Raw genomic sequence first — 17,386 nt, 5'->3', positions numbered from 1 at the left:
CTGTCTCCTCCCAGGCCAGCCCTAGCCACCCCACCTCCAGCAGCCACAGAAGCTGAGCTAGACCAGACCAGGCCCTGGCTGGGGATCGTCATGTTCTTTATTGCACAGGTTGGGAGAGGATGGCATTGTCTCCTCTGGGTCTTCCTTATTAGGAGTTAACCTTCAATCCTTGCCATGCCTTTCAGGGAGGCATAATGATCTTTGTCCTAGCGACCCTGCAGGTCCCTCAGCCTGGGCCAGATCTGGCTTCTGGGCCTGTTGGGCTCTAGTCTAAGTCTGTGTAGTAAGCTTGTGAGTCCAGGGCTTGGTGGCCCTTGTAGGTCCCCACGGTGGTAGACGGAAGAGACAGGGCATGCTACTCCGTTCCTGATGTCACACAGGCCTTCGCATTGGTTCCTTCCCAAGTCAAGTGGCCATATCCCTAAGAAGTTGGCTCAGCCAGTCACAGCTCCTCTCGGACCCGGAGTAGCTTCCCAGCCCTGTCTTGGGCCCGCTGAAGCTTGTGACTTGGGGGTTCTGGGGAAGGGTCTCTGCTGAGAATTTCTTCCTCTTCTTCCTCTTCCTCCTCCTCCCCCTCTTCATCTTCCTCCTGCAGCAGCTCTTTGGCTTCTACCCACTCCTGGGGGTGGATAAAACTATGGTTCAGTTCTTGGCATCCACCTTCCCTGGGCCAGCCAACAGCTCCACAAGTTTCCGCAGTGACCCCCCCCCCTTCATGTCCTCCTACCGCACACCTCCTCACCTGCTCCCTGTGCTCAGGCGCCCACGTGTGCCACAGAGCTAGGGCACAGCGGCGTCCCCGTGTCACAGCCCATACACCGTGGGGGTTCTCACCACCAGAGCTGAAGGCCACGAGGCGCCCACATCGAGGACGAACCTGAGCCTGAGGGGTGGGGAAACACAGCATCAGACTTCCTGTCCATTACCCCTCACTAACTCAGGGACTTGGGGTGGTATTTTATTTGTGCTCTAACAAATAAAACTTATCTGGGGATCAGAGGACAGAGCCAGCTCCTGGATTAGACATAGAGGCCAGACAGTGGTGGCACACCCTTAATCCTATCAGGAGGCAGAGATCAGCCTGGATCTCTGTGAGTTCAAGGCCACACTGGGAACAGAGCCAGGCGTGGTGGCACACGCCTTTAACCCAAGCAAAGACAAGAGTTCTCAAGTGCTAGGATTTAGGCATGTGCCACCATTGCCTGACTTCTATGTTTAATCTAGTGGCTGGCTTTTTCCTCTGATCCTCAGATAAGCTTTATTGGGGTGCACAAATAAAGTATCACCACAGGAACTAGCTTGGGGCAAATGAGAAACTGGCCTTAACTTAGGGAGGGAGAATGCAAGGCTAGAGGAGATGGAAGCCAAAGGGGGCAGGTGCCTCCTGGAGGGTCCCTGTCCTGGAGCCTGGAGTGAAGTACTCCCAGGGCCCTAGAGCAGCACCAATGGGACGGAAGGTGATGAGGCCCTTCGACGCCTTTCTACCCTAAGGAAATCCTAGACTGTACCTGAGTACACAGAACACAGTTGCTCCTCTCTGCTTATGCCTCTGTGCTGGCCTGGAACTCCTGCCTCTGTTTCCCTATGATAGCTCACAGGTGTGTACTGCCATGCCTGCCCCCTTCTTGCCCATTTCTAGGCCCAGGTGTAGAAGTCTCCATGACCAAGGACAATAAGGACACCTAACATTCCTTAACTGTTTAATAGTACAAGGCACTGGCTCATTCTTTTAAGCATATTCTATAAATTACTTTTTTTTTTTTTTTTTTTTTTTTTTTTTTTTTTTTTTTTTTTTCAAGACAGGGTTTCTCTGTGTAGCTTTGCGCCTTTCCTGGAACTCACTTTGTAGCCCAGGCTGGCCTCGAACTCACAGAGATCCACCTGCCTCTGCCTCCCAAGTGCTGGGATGAAGGCGTGCAACACCACCACTGCCCAGCTATAAATTACTTTTTATCGGGTCAGAGAGATGGTTGGGGGTAAAGGTGCTTGCCACCAATCCCAACAACCTGAGTTCAGTCCTTAGAACTTCCACACGTGGTGGAAGGAGAGAACCAACTCCTATAAGCTGTCCTCTGTGTGTGGCATGCACCCTCCCCTCCGCCCACCCCTTGCACATGCACACAGATGCCCACGTAAAGTAAAGCAACATTTTTAAACACTACTTCTCATAGTGCTGGGAAGATGGCTTAGTGGGTAAAGTGGTTGCTGTGCAAGTGTAAGGATCCGAGTTCAGTTCCCTGGCCCCCACATACAAGCCAGGTAAGGGAGCTCAAGTCTGTAATCCCAACACCGCCACACCCAGATGTGAGGGAGGGACGGGGTAAGGATGACACCTGATGGTGTGTTCTGATCTCCACGTGTGCACTGTGGCATGCACACATCTGCACTCCACAAATTATGTGCATGCAAAGCCAGGCAAGGTGGCACAGCACTTGAGAAGCTGAAACAGGCGGATCTCTGTGGTTCACAGCCAGCCTGGTCTACGTGTGAGTCCCAGGCCAGCCAGGGCTACACTATGGGACCTTATCTCCAAAACCAAAAGTCAGTCACTTGGGGTGGTGCATGTCTATAATCTCAGCGCCCAGAAGGCCACAACAGGAGGATTGCTGTAAATTCAAGAGCAGCCAGGGCTAGCTATATAGTCAATTCAAGGCTAATGTGGGCTATGTAGCAAGACCCTGTTTACAGTAATAATAATAACAACAACAATAATGTCAACAATAATGGGTGCTGTTACTGTCACCCTTAGTTAGGAAAGTGAATTTCCAAAGTGTTAAGAACCCCAATCTGAAGTCTAGTCCAATGGCCCTGTCTGTGCCTGTACTAATAGCTAGCTCCACTGCTGCCCGGTCATGGGAGGCCAGAAAGGGTGTCAGATCCCCCAAACTAGAGTTAGACGTGGTTGTGAGCCACCATGTGGATGCTGGGACCCACACCCGCTCCTCTGCAAGAAGAGCCCTGTGCTCTTAACCACTGAGCCATCTCTTGAGCCCACACCCACCTTGTTCTGTTTTTGTTCTGAGTTTTTATTACTTTTCTTGGAGGTGGGGGTGAAGGGTGCAGTGTGGTGTGGAGATCAGAGGGTAACTTGTGGAAACTGGTTCTCTCCTGCCGCCGTATTGGTTCTAGAGACCAAACTCAGGTTGTCGCCCGGGCTTAGGGGTGAGCACCTTTCCCACTGTGCTACCTCACTGGCCCGGGGTTGGTTTTGTTTCTAGAAGGTGTCTTGATACATTGTCCAGGCTGACCTTGAACTCCTGGGGTTTGGGGGTCCTCCAACCTTAGCCCTCAACAGCTGGACTACAAGTATGTATCCTTTGCTCAGCCTATGCTCAGCCACCCTTAGGAGGTAAGGCAAACTAGGAAGGCGGGCTGGGGGACATTTAGAGATCTTCTGTGAGGCTCAATCCACCTCTGCAGAAAGCCCTGAATGCAGTCCAGTGGCCAACAGGACTAGAGGGGCGGGAGGGACAGGGTTAAGGTGGCCCCGGCCATTTCCCTGCATTTGCCTTTGGAGAACTTCTGTTTTGAATCCTGACCCGGCAGCTGGGCCCAACCCCCTACCGTAACAGTGAGGGCGTTGGGCTGTGTGAAGAACAGGTCGCCTCCTTTGAAGTCATCATTGAGGTAGAGGAGTCCACTGGAAAGTAGAGAAGACAGGAAGGAGGCAGTGAGACCTGCCCCCCCCAACCCAGACCCAGGCCTGGCAATACAGACAGCCTTTGGGCCTTGTGTGCCTACCTCCCAGTCCCTAGAGAGGCTACCCACCTATAGTCTCGATAGGTGTAGGCTGGGGGCTCCCGCCAGCATTCACCAGTGTCGGGATCCAGGACACAGTTGTCCGCATGCACTGGGTGACTCAGGTCCATGCGCTGCTCTTGTTCACCTAGGATGTAAATGGATCCAGTGAATAAATCAGGGCCCCCACCATGCCCCCCCCCGGGGGGGGGACCCATGCCTGTAGCTCCTGGGGTGACAAATAATCGGAGAAGCTCCCTGCCCCCAGTTAGGCCAGCAGGGGACTGCCGTCAAGACTAGAGCCATACAGATGGGTTCCCTGATGGTTACCTTCAATGGCACTTCGGCACACCAGGTGGGTGAAGGAAAGATACAGTGGCCTTTCCGGAGAGAAGTAAGCCTGGGTCAAGGTCCGCACTCGCTCACTCGCCTCCAGAAGCAACTTAGCACCTGGCCTGCCCACAGTCCCAGCCTGGGCCAGCTGCAGGCAGGGAGAGAGGCCAGGGAAGGCAGGCCTAACATCAGCCCCGTGTGTCTGACACCACTCTCCTATGTGGGTCTACTGTCTGTCCAGTAGCCCACACTCCTCCTTCAGCAACTCTATGGCACACCAGGGCCTCAGGTCTCAGAATACACCCTTTCTCAATGATGGACCGAGAAGAAGTAATCTAGATCCCCAGGGAATTCCTCCACAAAAGCCCAGGCCTCGGTATCCAGCCTCTGGACACAGCCCTGCTTCTCAAGTATTGGGCATCAGACGGGCCTCCTCTTACCTGAGCAGCCTTGAGCACTGTGAGCCCCTCAAAGCGTTCATGAGGACTGTGGGGTGAGCGGCGGCCACGATAGCCAGACCTGGCCCCAGCCTCAGCTGCATCCTAAATGAGAAAGGGTTTATAGAGCGAGTCATTCCTGGCATACTTCACTGCCACATGGCTCCAAGGCTCTCCTTCAGGCCTTCTCAGTCCTGGGGCTGACTAGGAACTTCCAGAAATCCCCTGTGACTTTTTCCTGACCTGTGGCCCTTTCCCAGAGAATGTCACTTGTCCTGGTTTTCTGGATTGTTGTTCTCAAAGAAGTTCTGGAATGCTACTTACCAAGGGGACTATGTGGACATTGCCCTGGAGAGCACCCCACAGTGGGGAGAGGGGATCTTGAGATGGTAAGAGTGGCTGAAGAGAGGGGGGCTGGGGTCTGAGGCAGGAAGTACTGGGTTACCCTGCAATGGGGAGACGGGAGTCTTTCTGCAGCAGGGCCCAACAGGAAGTCTGACAGGCCAGTTCTGGCATGAAGCTTGAGTTATCAAGACAGCACTGACCTCATCCCACTGATGGGCTCCATGACTCCACGGCCTCTGATGCCGGATCCCTACTACCCGACTGCCTCCTGTGACTCATATCTCCTGGGGTCTCCCCAGGTTTGGATGTCTATCCATGGGATTTTTTTTTCTTTTGAGACAGGGTATCATTCTCTAGCCAAGAATGGCCTGGAAATCAATGTGTGGCCTACTCTGGCCTCAAGTTCGCAGCCGTCTTCCTGCCCCAACTTCCCAAGCGCTGGGATCATGGGAGGGAATAAACTGCCACGCCCTGCAGATGTTCATCTTGCAGCCGACTTTGAATCTGTGTGTGAGTGCCATTCCCTTGTTATCCTAACATACGAACCTCCCCCTATGAGTCCACCAGTCACCCAAGCCATCTAGCTCCCACCTCTACCTCCGCTTCCTCTTTAGCAGTGCTGGGATCAAACCTCGGGATGTTGAATTCCTGATCCTCCTGCCTCAGCCTCCTAGGTGCTGGTTACAGACCTGTGCCACTATACCTGGTTTATGAGGTGCTAGAGCTCAAACCCAGGGCTTTGTGTGTGTTAGGCAAGCCCTCTACCAAATCAGCTACCTCCTCAGCCCCTAGGATTTATGTTTTAAGATAACAAATAGGTTGGGGATTTAGCTCAGTGGTAGAGCGCTTGCCTAGCAAGCACAAGGCCCTGGGTTCGATCCTCAGCACCAATAAATAAATAAATAAATAAATAAATAAATAAATAAATAAATAAATAAATGCCTGGCCTTAGCTTGGCTTGTTTCTTAAAAAGGGGGGAGGGGCTGGAAAGATGGCTCAGAGGTTAAGAGCACCGACTGCTCTTCCAGGGGTCCTGAGTTCAATTCCCAGCAACCACATGGTGGCTCACAACCATCTGTAATGAAATTTGGCACCTTCTTCTATATACGTAACAAATCTTTTTAAAAATTTTTAAAAAAGATAACAATTAAATAGAAAAAAATCCAGATGGTGATAAGTGATATGAAAATTAAAACAGGGTTGCAATTTTATGAGTGCTCATCCACAGCTCCTTAATGAGGCAACATCTAAATTAAAACCAAATGTTGCAGAAATACCACTTGAATGTGTGAAATGGAAACATGCAAAGGTCCTGAGGCCACACTAAGTTAAGGAAAGGAAAGACGTCTCAAGATTACCCCTGGTGTGGTCTTCTCATTATCTTCTGCAAACTTATCTTTTTCTAACTTTTATTCCCTAGTACTCCTTGTCTCTCTCATCTGTTCCCCTCTCTTGGTTCCCTGGAGCCTCTCCTCATTCCCTTGAATACAGCCAGAAGCTAAGGCCACAGCACTAAGTTTCCCCGTTTCCTCTACCATTGTCTTCTGAAAACTGCCACTAGAGGGGGCGCCTGAGTCCACAGGATGGCGGCTGGGATTGTCTGCACTCACTCGGAAGTGAACGCTGAAATCCACCGCAGCTGTCCACCATCTGCCAACAAAGCTGAGGCTCAGGAGGAAGAGAAGGCCTTCTCCACGATAGCCATCACTCTCGGCTCTCTCCCTCTTCTCTCTTGATAACAGACCGCAGAGTAGCGGCAACTGCGTCCTGAGCGCTTTCCTCATTCTCCTAAAGGCTTCACAATATATTCACGCCTCGGGACACCACCAAGATAGAAACTCGGTAAATCCCACTTTACAGATGGGAAACCAACTCACAGACATTTAAATAAACAGGTAACTACTGGATCGGCTCCACACCTTTAACCCATTTTTCCTGCAGTTTACGGAAAGCACCCCCCCCCTTTTTTTTTAAGTTTTTGTTATCCTTTTTTATGTGTATGGGTGTTTTGCCTGCATGTAGATCTTGGTTTCAGATCGCCTGGAGCTGGAGTTACAGACGGTTGTGAGCTACCATGTGGTAGGAATCGAACCCTGGTCCTCTGGGAGAGTTGTCAGTGCTTCCAGCCATCTCATAGAGCCTTCTCTCTAGACCCTCCTTCTTCCTTTCTGCCTTCTCCCTCCTCTGCTTTCTCCTCCCCTTTGTGACGGATCTCTTTATGTTGCTCAGGTTGGCTTCAAACTCCCCAGCCCAAGCAATCCTCCTGCCTTAGCCTTCCCGGTAGCTAGGACGACAACAAACGGGTAAGGCTGGCATGTTCGATACCGTGGACGTGATGACCCTGCCCCCCAGCACTGCAAACTACAGCAAGAGCGGTGTAGGACTGAACTGGAGTATCAGCTGCCAAGGCCTCTGCATTGTTAGTGTCTCCGTTAGAATGTACACACTTCCTTGCAGAACTTAGACCTGCTCTAACCATGCCTCCACCTTGGTTTCCCTCCCTCCACATGTCTCTAAAGGGCAGTCTTTGCTTGTCCACCTCCCACTAGCATCTAGCCATTTCTAGTCCACAGCAGGCACTCCAGGAATACGTAATGAATGAGTCCAAGTCTGGAGTGAAGCATCATGAGAGCCTCAGCATGTGAGCACAGGTCATTCATCCCAGACTAGGAGAGGATGAAATGCTGGGAAAGGACGCCTGCCACCATCTGAACTGTCAGGGAACCAAGAAACCTTCTGTGTATAGACACCCACGTCTCTGCTCTTCCATTCTGTCTTTTCTTCCTAGCCTTTGTAAAGCACATCTGCCCTGGCCAGATGTGGTGGCATACACCGCAAGGCTGTCATTTCCAGCACTTAAGGTTTAGGTGGGGTGCTGATAGGAGGACCCTGAATTTAAGGCCAGCCTGGGCAACGCAGCAAGACCCTGTCTCAAATAAGAGCACTCACACTATCTGCATCAGCTAAGTTATGAAGGAAAGGAAGCAGAGGAACATGGCTCCTGCAGTGCACGCTGGACCATTTGGGAGCTCTGGAAGCTGCTGCGGTCCTCTGGGGGCATTAGCAGTCCAGGGTCCATCCATACTCACATGGGGACAGAAAGCCCCAGCCTTTTAGATAGTAGATTTTGGATGGCAGCTCCCAAAACAGATGAGGGGTTGAAGTGAACGGGTAGGAGAAGAGGTCTTAGGAGACCTTATTAAGAACAATTTAGATATTTGTTCTGAATGTGGTCACCTGAAACAGAAACATGTCCTCTGTGGCTATTGCTCTGAGAAAGTGCTCCATGAGACTATAAATAAGGAATCAAGAAGGGGGAGCCAGGTGTAGTTGAACAGGCCTTTAATCCTAGCACTCAGGAGGTAGAGGCAGGTGGACTCTGAATTCAAGGCCAGCCTGGTCTACACAGTGAGACTCTGTCTCAAAATGGAAGAAAGAAGAGAACCATTTTGGTTTTGTTTTGTTTGTTTGAGACAGGGTTTCTGTGTGTAGTCCTGGCTGTCCTGGAACTTGCTCTGTAGACCAGGCTGACCTCAAACTCACAGAGATCTGTCTGCTTCTGCCTCCCCAGCTGCTGGGATTAAAGTTGTGTGCCCCCACTGCCTGGCCAAAGGGAACTGTTTTATTTTTAAATTTTTTTTGTTTTGTTTTATCCCTTTATTTTATTTTATTGATTAGGGAACTTTTTTTTTTTCTTTCCGAGACAGGGTTTCTCTGTGTTGCTTTGTGCCTTTCCTGGAACTCACTCTGTAGACCAGGCTGGCCTTGAATTCACAGAGACCTGCCTGCTTCTGCCTCCCAAGTGCTGGGATTAAAGTCGTGTGCCACCACCGCCCGGCTTAAGGAACCATTTTAAAGCTCCTTCTACAGACACTGATCACAGGAGAGACACCATCAGAACAGGATCAGGGCAAAAGTATTGTTAATGACACCGGAAGAGGCCACCCTGGTTCACCCAGAACCGACAGTAAAAATGTTATGAAAAGACAACTCCATAGTAAGACAACCTCTAAAATCAGGAGGGGCCTTTGTCTTCATGCATGCCTGTGTTCACGTTATCAATATAGTTTAAAATAGACTCTGTTAGCAATTAACTTTAGATGAGGTAATATGAAGAGTATATCCTGAATAAACGCATCATGTTTATGCAAAAAAATAATAAATAAAAAGAGGAAAAAGAGCTCGGGCGGTGGTGGCGCACACCTTTAATCCCAGCACTCGGGAGGCAGAGGCAGGTGGATCTCTGTGAATTTGAGGCCAGCATGGTCGACAAAGCAAGTTCCAGGAAAGGGGCAAAGCTACACAGAGAAACCCTGTCTCGAAAAACCAAAAAAAAAAAAAAAAAAAAACAAAAACAAAAAAAAACCTTGATGGGGCTGTAGAGATGGCTCAGTGGTTAAGAGCACTGACTGCTCTTCCAGAGGACTGGGGTTCAATTCCCAGCACCCACATGGCAGTTCACAACTGTTTATAATTCCAGTTCCAGGGGACCGGACATCCATGGCAAAACACCAACACACATAAAATAAAGATAAATAAATTTAAAGAGAGAGAGAGGAGGCAGATAGAACACTGGGTGGACATAGGCCAAGAGCAAAGGAGTAGGTGGCTGAACCACACACCATCGTACCTTGGCCAACTGCAGTAGAACCCCACACTCAGCTGGAGTCAACAGTCCGTCCAACACAGCTCGCTCCGACCCATTCAGCTGCTGGGCATCCTGGGTGAGGGTTACACCCTCCAGGAGAAGGACATCTACAAGGGGAAGAGTGCGGTCAAAGGTCACTGGGGCTCACCTGAAGGGCAGTATTTGGCAGATTCCAGGCCCTCACTTCTGCCCCCTGATCTTCCCCCCTCCTGCCCCCCCACTCCCACCTCTTGTCCCCCAATTCCACACATACTAAGGAACTCACCCTTCCAGTAAGTCATGGACTTCGGCTGTGGAGGCTCATGGTCCCAGGGCCTCTTCTCTTGATCCTCTCTCAGGGGTGAGAGACATACTCAGGGGACGGTGCAGACCCATCCTCCACCTCCCAGCCCGGGCCAAGTGGCCCCCACCACAGGCCACCACCTACCTGAGTTTCTCCCTCAGTGCCTCAGGGATGAGCGCTGCTGGGGTCCAAGAATCCTGTGACAGTCAAGAACAGCGCCATCACCCTCTGTCTAGATCCTGGGATTCCTGACTTTAATCCATGTTAAGGCCTTCCAGCTCCAGAGGAAGGCAAAGTGGGGCAGGCCAGTGCCGGGACGACCTCACACACGACAGCCTCGAGTTACAGACCCGACTGTAACAAACAGTGACTCCCATCATCACACTTACTGTTTGCCAGGCGCTAAAAGCTTTATACTTGCAGTGAGATTCTGTAGTTTAGAGTTTGTAATAGTTGGTAAATTCTAATGGAATGGTGGTTTCTGACGTGCTCACTTTCCAGGTGAGGGTTCGGAGACAGCAAGGTCGAATCGTAGGGTCGACTTGACACAGTTTGTGAGTGGCAGAATAGGACTTAAACTAGCTTTACAGCCCTCACTTTATCCAGAAGCTCTCTGTGAGTGATCTGACCCCCAGGAGACATTAGACAACGTCTGGAAACTATTGATGTCATGACTTAAGGGCTATCAGTGTATTATTGACACCTAGGAAAAGGTCAGGACAGCAGCTGAAGACCCATCAAAGCCGAGAAGGACAGCTCCATTCCCTCCTCCAACAAAGAACTATCGAGTCCAAAATATCTTTCCTTCCTTCCTTCCTTCCTTCTTCTTTTCTTTCTTTCTTTCTTTCTTTCTTTCTTTCTTTCTTTCTTTCTTTCTTTCTTTCTTTCTTTCTCTTTTTGCAATGCTTTTTTTTTCTTTTTTGCAATGCTAGATAGAGCTAGAACCCTGTGCATGTATGTGTGCTAGGGAAGCACTTATCACTAAGTCATCCAAGTCCTCAAAAAGTCAATTGAAACCACTGCGTTATGTTAAGTCCCGGCTTCATAATGCTGGCACTGGACTTGGTCTTCATAACTAAGGGAGGGGAATGGAGTCAGCAGCAGTGAGGCTTTCTGCACTGTTTTGTCAGATGGCAGAGCTTCAACAGGACTGTGGAACGTGTGTGACCTTCATGATTGACGGGTAAAGAAACTGGGTAAGGAAACAGGTAACCAGAGGGTATTTGTGGCCGAGAGCCTGATTTTTTTAGAACTTTATTAGGAAGGGAAGGCAGGGGAGAGAGATAGAAGAGCCAGGCCTAGAGAGAGAGAAAGATTGTGGGGTGGGGGGAGAGGGAAGCAGAGCAGAGCAGGAGAGCCTGATTCTTAACCATGCATGATCCCTCGGCCATTTTAACTGTAGCCACACTGTGCAGGTCCCTGGGAACCTGGGATGCCGGAGTTCTGTAAGTCTGCGGCTGTGGGCACGTGGGCACTGCTGCTGACCGCAGCGGCATATGAATGCCCAGCATCACTGTGCCTCACCCTTGTGAGAAGAGCACAACTCCTTACCGGGTCCCGGAAGCTGGTGCCCAGGTGCTCCATGGCATAATAGAGTTGTCTCTTCTCCCCGAGGGATCGAAGAACGAAGCGCTGGATGTCCTGGACAGGGCAGAGACAGGAGAATGGAGATAAAGGAGAAGGGAAGGGAAAGCTGGGGGAGAACAGGGCAGCCCTGGGTTCTAGGGCACAGTTGCCAGCTCTTGAGCTCCATCGCCAAGCCGGATGCTGCAATGGGTCGACCTTCAGAGTGTCTGGGCTCAAAGTAAGAGTGGACATGAGCTGGGCAGTGGTGGCTCACGCCTTTAATGCCAGCACTCGGGAGGCAGAGGCAGGCAGATCTCTGTGAGTTCAAGGCCAGCCTGGTCTACAGAGCGAGATCCAGGACAGGCACCAAAACTACACAGAGAAACCCTGTCTCAAAAAAGCCAAAAAAAAAAAAAAAAAAAAAGAAAGAAAGAAAGAAAGAAAAGTGGACGTGAGAGACTCTGTGTATGTGCATGCGCTTGTGCATGGACTTGTGCATGCATTCACTCACTCTCATACACGTTTATGCACACAGACAGGCAGATATAAGATTAAGGGGAAAGAATAGTGCGGGGATAGACTCCCAGGATGAATACAGTCTGATGTTTGGGGGCACAGAGCTGAGGCAGAGGTCAGACTAGACTTGGATATCCCTTCAGTGGCTAAAGAGCTTGGGTAAGAAGCCAGAATGAGCTGAGTGTGGTCTTGTACACTTTAATCCCAGCACTCAGGAGGCAGAGGCAGGCAGATCACTGTGAGCTCCAGGCCAGCCTGGTCTATGTAGAGTTCCAGACAGGGTTTCTCTGTGTTTTGCGCTTCTGAACTCACTGTAGTCCAGCGCCTGAACTCACAGAGATCTGCCTGGCTCTGCTCCCGATGCTGACTAAACATGAGACCATATTTCAAAAAAAATAAATAAAATATAAATAAACAAATAAATTTGGGTTGGAGAGAGGGCTCAGCAGTTAAGAACACTTGTTGATCTTGCAGAGGACCCAGGTTCAGTTCTTAGCACCCACACGGTGGTTCAGAACCATCCTAACTCCATTCCAGCGATTTCCATCCCATCCCATGTCCTCTTTCTCATTGTTGTTTGTGTTTACTTGTTTGTTTTGAGACAAGGTCTCACTCTGTAGACCAGGCTGGCCCTGAACTCAGAGATCTGCTAGCCTCTAACTTCCGAGTTGCTGGGATTAAAGAGTTGCTGAGATTGGGGGTGTGCGCACTTTCAGCACTCGGAGGAGAGGGGATCTGTGAGTCGAGCCACCTGCTAAAAGAAAAAAAAAAAAAAAAAAAAAAAAAAAAAAAAAAAAAAAAATAAAAGTGTGTGCCACCACACTCATCCCCATGCTCTCTTCTGACCTAGAGCACACACATGCAATAAAGTAAAACAATATAAACAAATAAATCAAACAACGAAGCCAGAATGGAGTAGAGAACCCAGCCCACTCTCCGGTGTTTGGCTTGCTCCAGGCCCTACTGATCAGATCAGTGAGTGTGGGCAAGGGATTACCTCTCGAGGTCCCGGGCCGGGTCTTGGCTCTCCCAACTGAGTTTGGTACTGATTCAGAGCCTTTTTGGCAGCCTCATCCTCTGGGTAGAAGAGCAGGACACTCAGGGCATTTTCCATGGCCTTAGACACATTCCCCACTGGAGATGGTGGGGAGGGGACAGCAACAATCAGGATAGAACAAAGAAAGCTGCCGGTCACCTGGAAAGGCCACCAGCTCCCAGAAGCCCCAAGGCATCCTCAAACATACCTTCAACAGCAGAGCTCAAAGAAGAGGAAGAGGGGAGGAAACAAAGGCAGGTGAGAAGCAACAAGGGCTGAAGGACCCAGCGCCCCATCTGAGCTTGGCACAGTGGTGTCAAAGGACCCCATCCTGAAGCGTTGGTCCCCAGGGGCCCTGACAGTGAAACTATCAATGCAGAGTCAGGTGGGGAAAAGGAGGGACAGGCTTCAGAATGGCAGCAGAGACACATCTTCCCTCCCAGGGTCCACCCTTCCCAAGCTGACCCTGAGCATAGGCCTCATGCAGTCCCCTCAGCTGGCTGGGAAGGAAGTCAGGGACAGGGAAGCTGCGACCAGGACGGGTGGCTGCATCTGCCACACAGTGCTGCCGGCACAGCAGAACCCGGATCCAGTGTCCTGCAGAGAAGGCAAATGAGCCATGGGTTGTGTATGGTCCTCCCTGGCATCCGTGCTCTCCCACAGCACACGGTTCAGCCCCTCATCTGTCCTGGGATATTATTTTAGATGTGTTACATTTGTTTCTGCTGGGGAACGTTTGTTTAATGATGCAAAGATGTGTTGCATTCTTTTATGTTGCATTTGTTTAACTCTGTGAAGCTGAGTTACTTTGTCTGCCTAAAACACCTGATTGGTCTAATAAAGAGCTGATGGCCAATAGCAAGGCAGGAGAAAGGATAGAAGGGGCTGCCAGGCAGGGAGAATAAATAGGAGAAAAGGAGGGATGAGGAAGCAAGAGATTTAGGAGTAAGAGAAGGAAGAGGACTCCAGGGGCCAGCCACCCAGTTACACAGCAAACCATGGAGTAAGAATGAAAGAAAAGATATATAGAAATAAGCCGGGTGGTGGTGGTGCAAGTCTTTAATCCCAGCACTTGGGAGGTAGAGCCAGGCAGATCTCTGTGAGTTCAAGGCCAGCATGGTCTGCAGAGCAAGATCCAGGACAGGCACCAAAGCTACACAGAGAAACCCTGTCTCAAAAAACAAACAAACAAAAAATATACAGAAATAAGAGAGGTAAAAGCCCAGAGGTAAAAGGTAGACAGGATGATTTAAGTTAAGAAAAGCTGGCTAGAAACAAGCCAAGCTAAGGCCAGGCATTCATAAGAAATAATAAGCCTCCATGTGTGATTTATTTGGGAGCTGGGTGGCGGGCCCCCAAAAGAGCTAAAGAGCAAAAGAGTAAAAACAACCAACTACACTCACCTGCAATGGCTTCATACAGGCCCCCCTGGCTCCCTTCCTCCTCCTCCTCCTCCTCTCCAGCCCCCTGTTGTTCCTCAGGCCCCTCACAGCCGGCTCGGCAGCTCTCCATATGGGCCAGGCTCCCTTGGAGGGCCTCCTCTAGCTTGGGCAGTGCCAGGGCTGCCTCCTGCTGCCCCAGTAGCTCCAGGCCAGTGTCATAGGCTGCCTGTGGGGAAAGGGAGCAAGGTCAAGGTCCGTGTGTGTGTGTGTGTGTGTGTGTGTGTGTGTGTGTCAAACAAGATTGGGAGATCAAAGGGCATGGTGGCATATGCTTTTAATCCTAGGAGGCACAAGGAGGCAGAGACAATTGGATCTCATTGACTTTGAGGCCAGACTGGAAGACAATAGTGAGTTCCAGGACAGCCAAGGGCTACACAGTGAGACTCTGTTTCAAAAAGAAAAATAGGCCAGGCAAAAGTGGTAGCACAGGCCTTTAATTTCAGCCCTCTGGAGGCAGAGGCAGGCGGATCTCTGTGAGTTTGAGTGTGTGTTCGAGGCCAGTCTCGTCTACAGAGCAAGTTCCAGCTCATCAGCCAGGGTAACACAGAAACTCTGTCTCAAAAAAAAAAAAAAAAAAAAACCACAGAGGGGGGTGGTGGAAAAGGAATGGGCTTATTTGGAGCATGAAGTGCCTGTCCTGCTGCATGGACCTGAGGAAGAACGATGTGTCCTCAGAACATTAGAACAGCACACACTTTAGTGGCCACAGAGGAAGCTGACTACCAGGGAGAGACTCTTCACCCAGGGCCACTGAGAAACAGTACCCAGACCTCCTGATGCTCAAGCTGCACAAGGCTAGAGATGGCAGCAGCCAGCCAGTACTGAGAGGCTCACCCAGTACAGGGGCGTCTCCAGATCCTGGAAGCTCTGGGGTCGGATCCCAGACATTCTTCTGTACTTAGCCATGTCTTCCCGCATCTGCAAGTGGGTTGGGTTTGCCACAAAGAAGGTGTGTGCTGCGGAAGCTGCCAGGTCCAGCTTCTTCAACTGAGGAGCCAAAGGGATGAGATGTCAGAGCCCAGAGGGGGAGGGGGAGGGGGTTCAGACCAATGTCCCTTCACCAACCTCCTCCAGAGCCTTATGGAAGCCCAGCCTAGCAGAACTGTCCCAACTAGAAAGCACCAAATCCCTTAGAAGCCAGAATGTTGGGGTTCCCAGGACTCTGGTACAGAAAGAAAGGAGGTTTGAAAGCTTTGGAGTGGGTGGGCCATGGGCAGAGGATCTCAGGATCTCAGTTTGGGAGACAATGAAGTGAATGGCTGAACTAGATGGGGCAGCAGGGAAGACCTTGAGTGACTAGAATCTGCAGGGCTCTAGGACCCTGAGCTGAGGGGTGTGTAACGAGAGCCCCTCCCTCCTCCAGCCACGTAGGCTTTAGCTACCGTTAGCGGTCTCCTGCCACCCAGCCAGAGTTCAGCCTCAGTGGCGCTTCCTCCTCCAAACCTAGCCTCCCTCATTCAGCCTTTCCGAAGCTCGGTCCTGTCCCAAGAGAAGACTCACACTCCAACTCCTCACACTCCAACTCCCACTCCTGAACATAACGTACACACGCACTTCCTGTCCTGGGGCTGGTTTGGGCCCCTCACCCTCTGTTTTTCATACCTAGGAAGAGGCTGCGTTCACTCACCTAGACCCGCTAAAATAAAACTGCGGAGCCCTCCCTCCATGTTCGATCTACTCCCACTCCTCCTCATTCCAGCTTCACCCCCTACTCTCTTTTGGTCCTCCCTCCGCGACCATCACAAGTCCTGGCCGTCCTTTTGATGGTACCCACTCAAATGTTATCCCGTTATCCGCCCCCCAGGACTCCAGCCCTGAGTCCGGGCGCTGAGCATCCTGCCCTCTCCTGGTTAGCTCCAAGTAAGACAGCCACCCGGCTTGGGGTAGCACCCTCGCTGGCTCCGGCACCTGGTAGTAGGCCCTCTGCAGGTAGTTGTAAGGCTCCCGTCGGCGGAAGGCATCCCGCAGCGCGCTCCCCACTCGGAGTCTCGCCGTACCCCCCGGGCCCAGCCTGCGTGCCGCGCACTGGGTCAGGCACTCGGCGCGGCGGAGCGTGGCGCGCAGGAGCAGCGGCTCCCAGGCCCCGGGCCGCGAGGCAGGCTGCGGGTCGCCGAGGAGCTGGGCGTCGGACTCGGCGGCACAGCTCGCCCCGCAGTCCAGCCGCGCGCGGCCCAGCGCCGTCCGGCTCCGCAGCGCCTCTCGCAGCAGCGCCACCGCGGACGCCCAAGCCCCGGCGGAGTAGGCTCGCAGCCCGTCCGCGAAGAGCAAGTCGGGAGCCTGGGGAGGCGCCCCCGGCCATAACGAGGCCAGGCCCGGGGGCTCGGAAGGCTCGGGGGAGCCCGGGGGAGGCAGCAGCAGCAACAGCAGCAACCTCAGGAGCCGCAGCATGGTGCCCAAAGCACCAGGCCCACTTCCGAAGGAAAATGCGGAGCCGGGAGGGAGGGAGAGGGAGGGGGGCAGGGGGAGGAGAAGGAAGGAAAGATGGAGAGGAGAAGGAGAGGAAAAGATGAGTAAGTGAAGCCAAAGAAGCCTGCTGGGCTTAGACCTGCCGCAGGGAAAACCAAAGTGGGACCGAGCGAGAATCCCGAGGATACGTGGGGCTAGTGTGGGTAAGAAAGGGAAATGGAGAAAGGAGGGTGAGATGGAGGATCTGGGACGCCTGTGGTGTGGCGGTAATTTCGTTCCCGTCTATCCTGGGGTCCTGGAAAAGGACTGTGGACGCCCCTCACGCGTTTATCTACCCACGCTCCTGCCAACCCACCGGGCTGGAGAATGATCTTTGGAAAGCAGCGTGGCAGAGGGGGCCTCCGGGCTTGGGACTCCGATTCTGACCCCAAAACTTTTCACCCAGAAAGTGAGCACACGGGAGCACTCAGTGGAGTTGATGACTGAACAGTTACACTTATTTGAACAAATATCCTTCCCATTTCAAACTAACACACTCAGGTCTCCAGTGCCCCACCCCAGCATCATATGCCCCAAGCCTGTCTGCATGTTGGACGGGTTCTTCCGGTACCTCTTTCCCTGCCCTTTCTCCATCTT

The 17,386-nt window shown here is 51.7% G+C and overlaps 1 protein-coding gene across 3 annotated transcripts; it reads right to left on the bottom strand.

Moving 5' to 3' along the window:
* Positions 1 to 75: 75 nt before the first annotated feature.
* P3h3 (prolyl 3-hydroxylase 3) lies at positions 76 to 17,361 on the bottom strand. 3 transcript variants are annotated; one of them, XM_028892357.2, is made up of 16 exons: positions 16,253 to 17,361; positions 15,179 to 15,331; positions 14,306 to 14,510; positions 13,368 to 13,499; positions 13,111 to 13,269; positions 12,864 to 13,000; positions 11,336 to 11,425; positions 9,929 to 9,981; positions 9,767 to 9,834; positions 9,484 to 9,608; positions 4,512 to 4,613; positions 4,069 to 4,219; positions 3,769 to 3,886; positions 3,565 to 3,640; positions 743 to 883; positions 76 to 619 (listed from the first exon to the last, which is right to left on the bottom strand). In XM_028892357.2, exons 1-16 carry the CDS (start codon positions 16,730 to 16,732, stop codon positions 443 to 445), a joined length of 2,367 nt encoding a protein of 788 aa, XP_028748190.1. In that variant the 5' UTR covers positions 16,733 to 17,361; the 3' UTR covers positions 76 to 442. The 3 variants fall into 3 exon arrangements, with proteins under 3 accessions (XP_028748190.1, XP_028748191.1, XP_028748192.1); XM_028892358.2 differs by lacking the exon at positions 13,111 to 13,269; XM_028892359.2 differs by lacking the exon at positions 76 to 619 and having other exon boundaries at positions 749 to 883; positions 3,510 to 3,640.
* Positions 17,362 to 17,386: the final 25 nt, after the last annotated feature.

Source organism: Peromyscus leucopus, chromosome 3 (assembly GCF_004664715.2).
Source record: "Peromyscus leucopus breed LL Stock chromosome 3, UCI_PerLeu_2.1, whole genome shotgun sequence".
NCBI lineage: Eukaryota > Metazoa > Chordata > Mammalia > Rodentia > Cricetidae > Peromyscus > Peromyscus leucopus.
The sequence above is the reverse complement of the archived record's forward strand: the minus strand, read 5'-3'. Positions and strand labels throughout refer to the sequence as shown.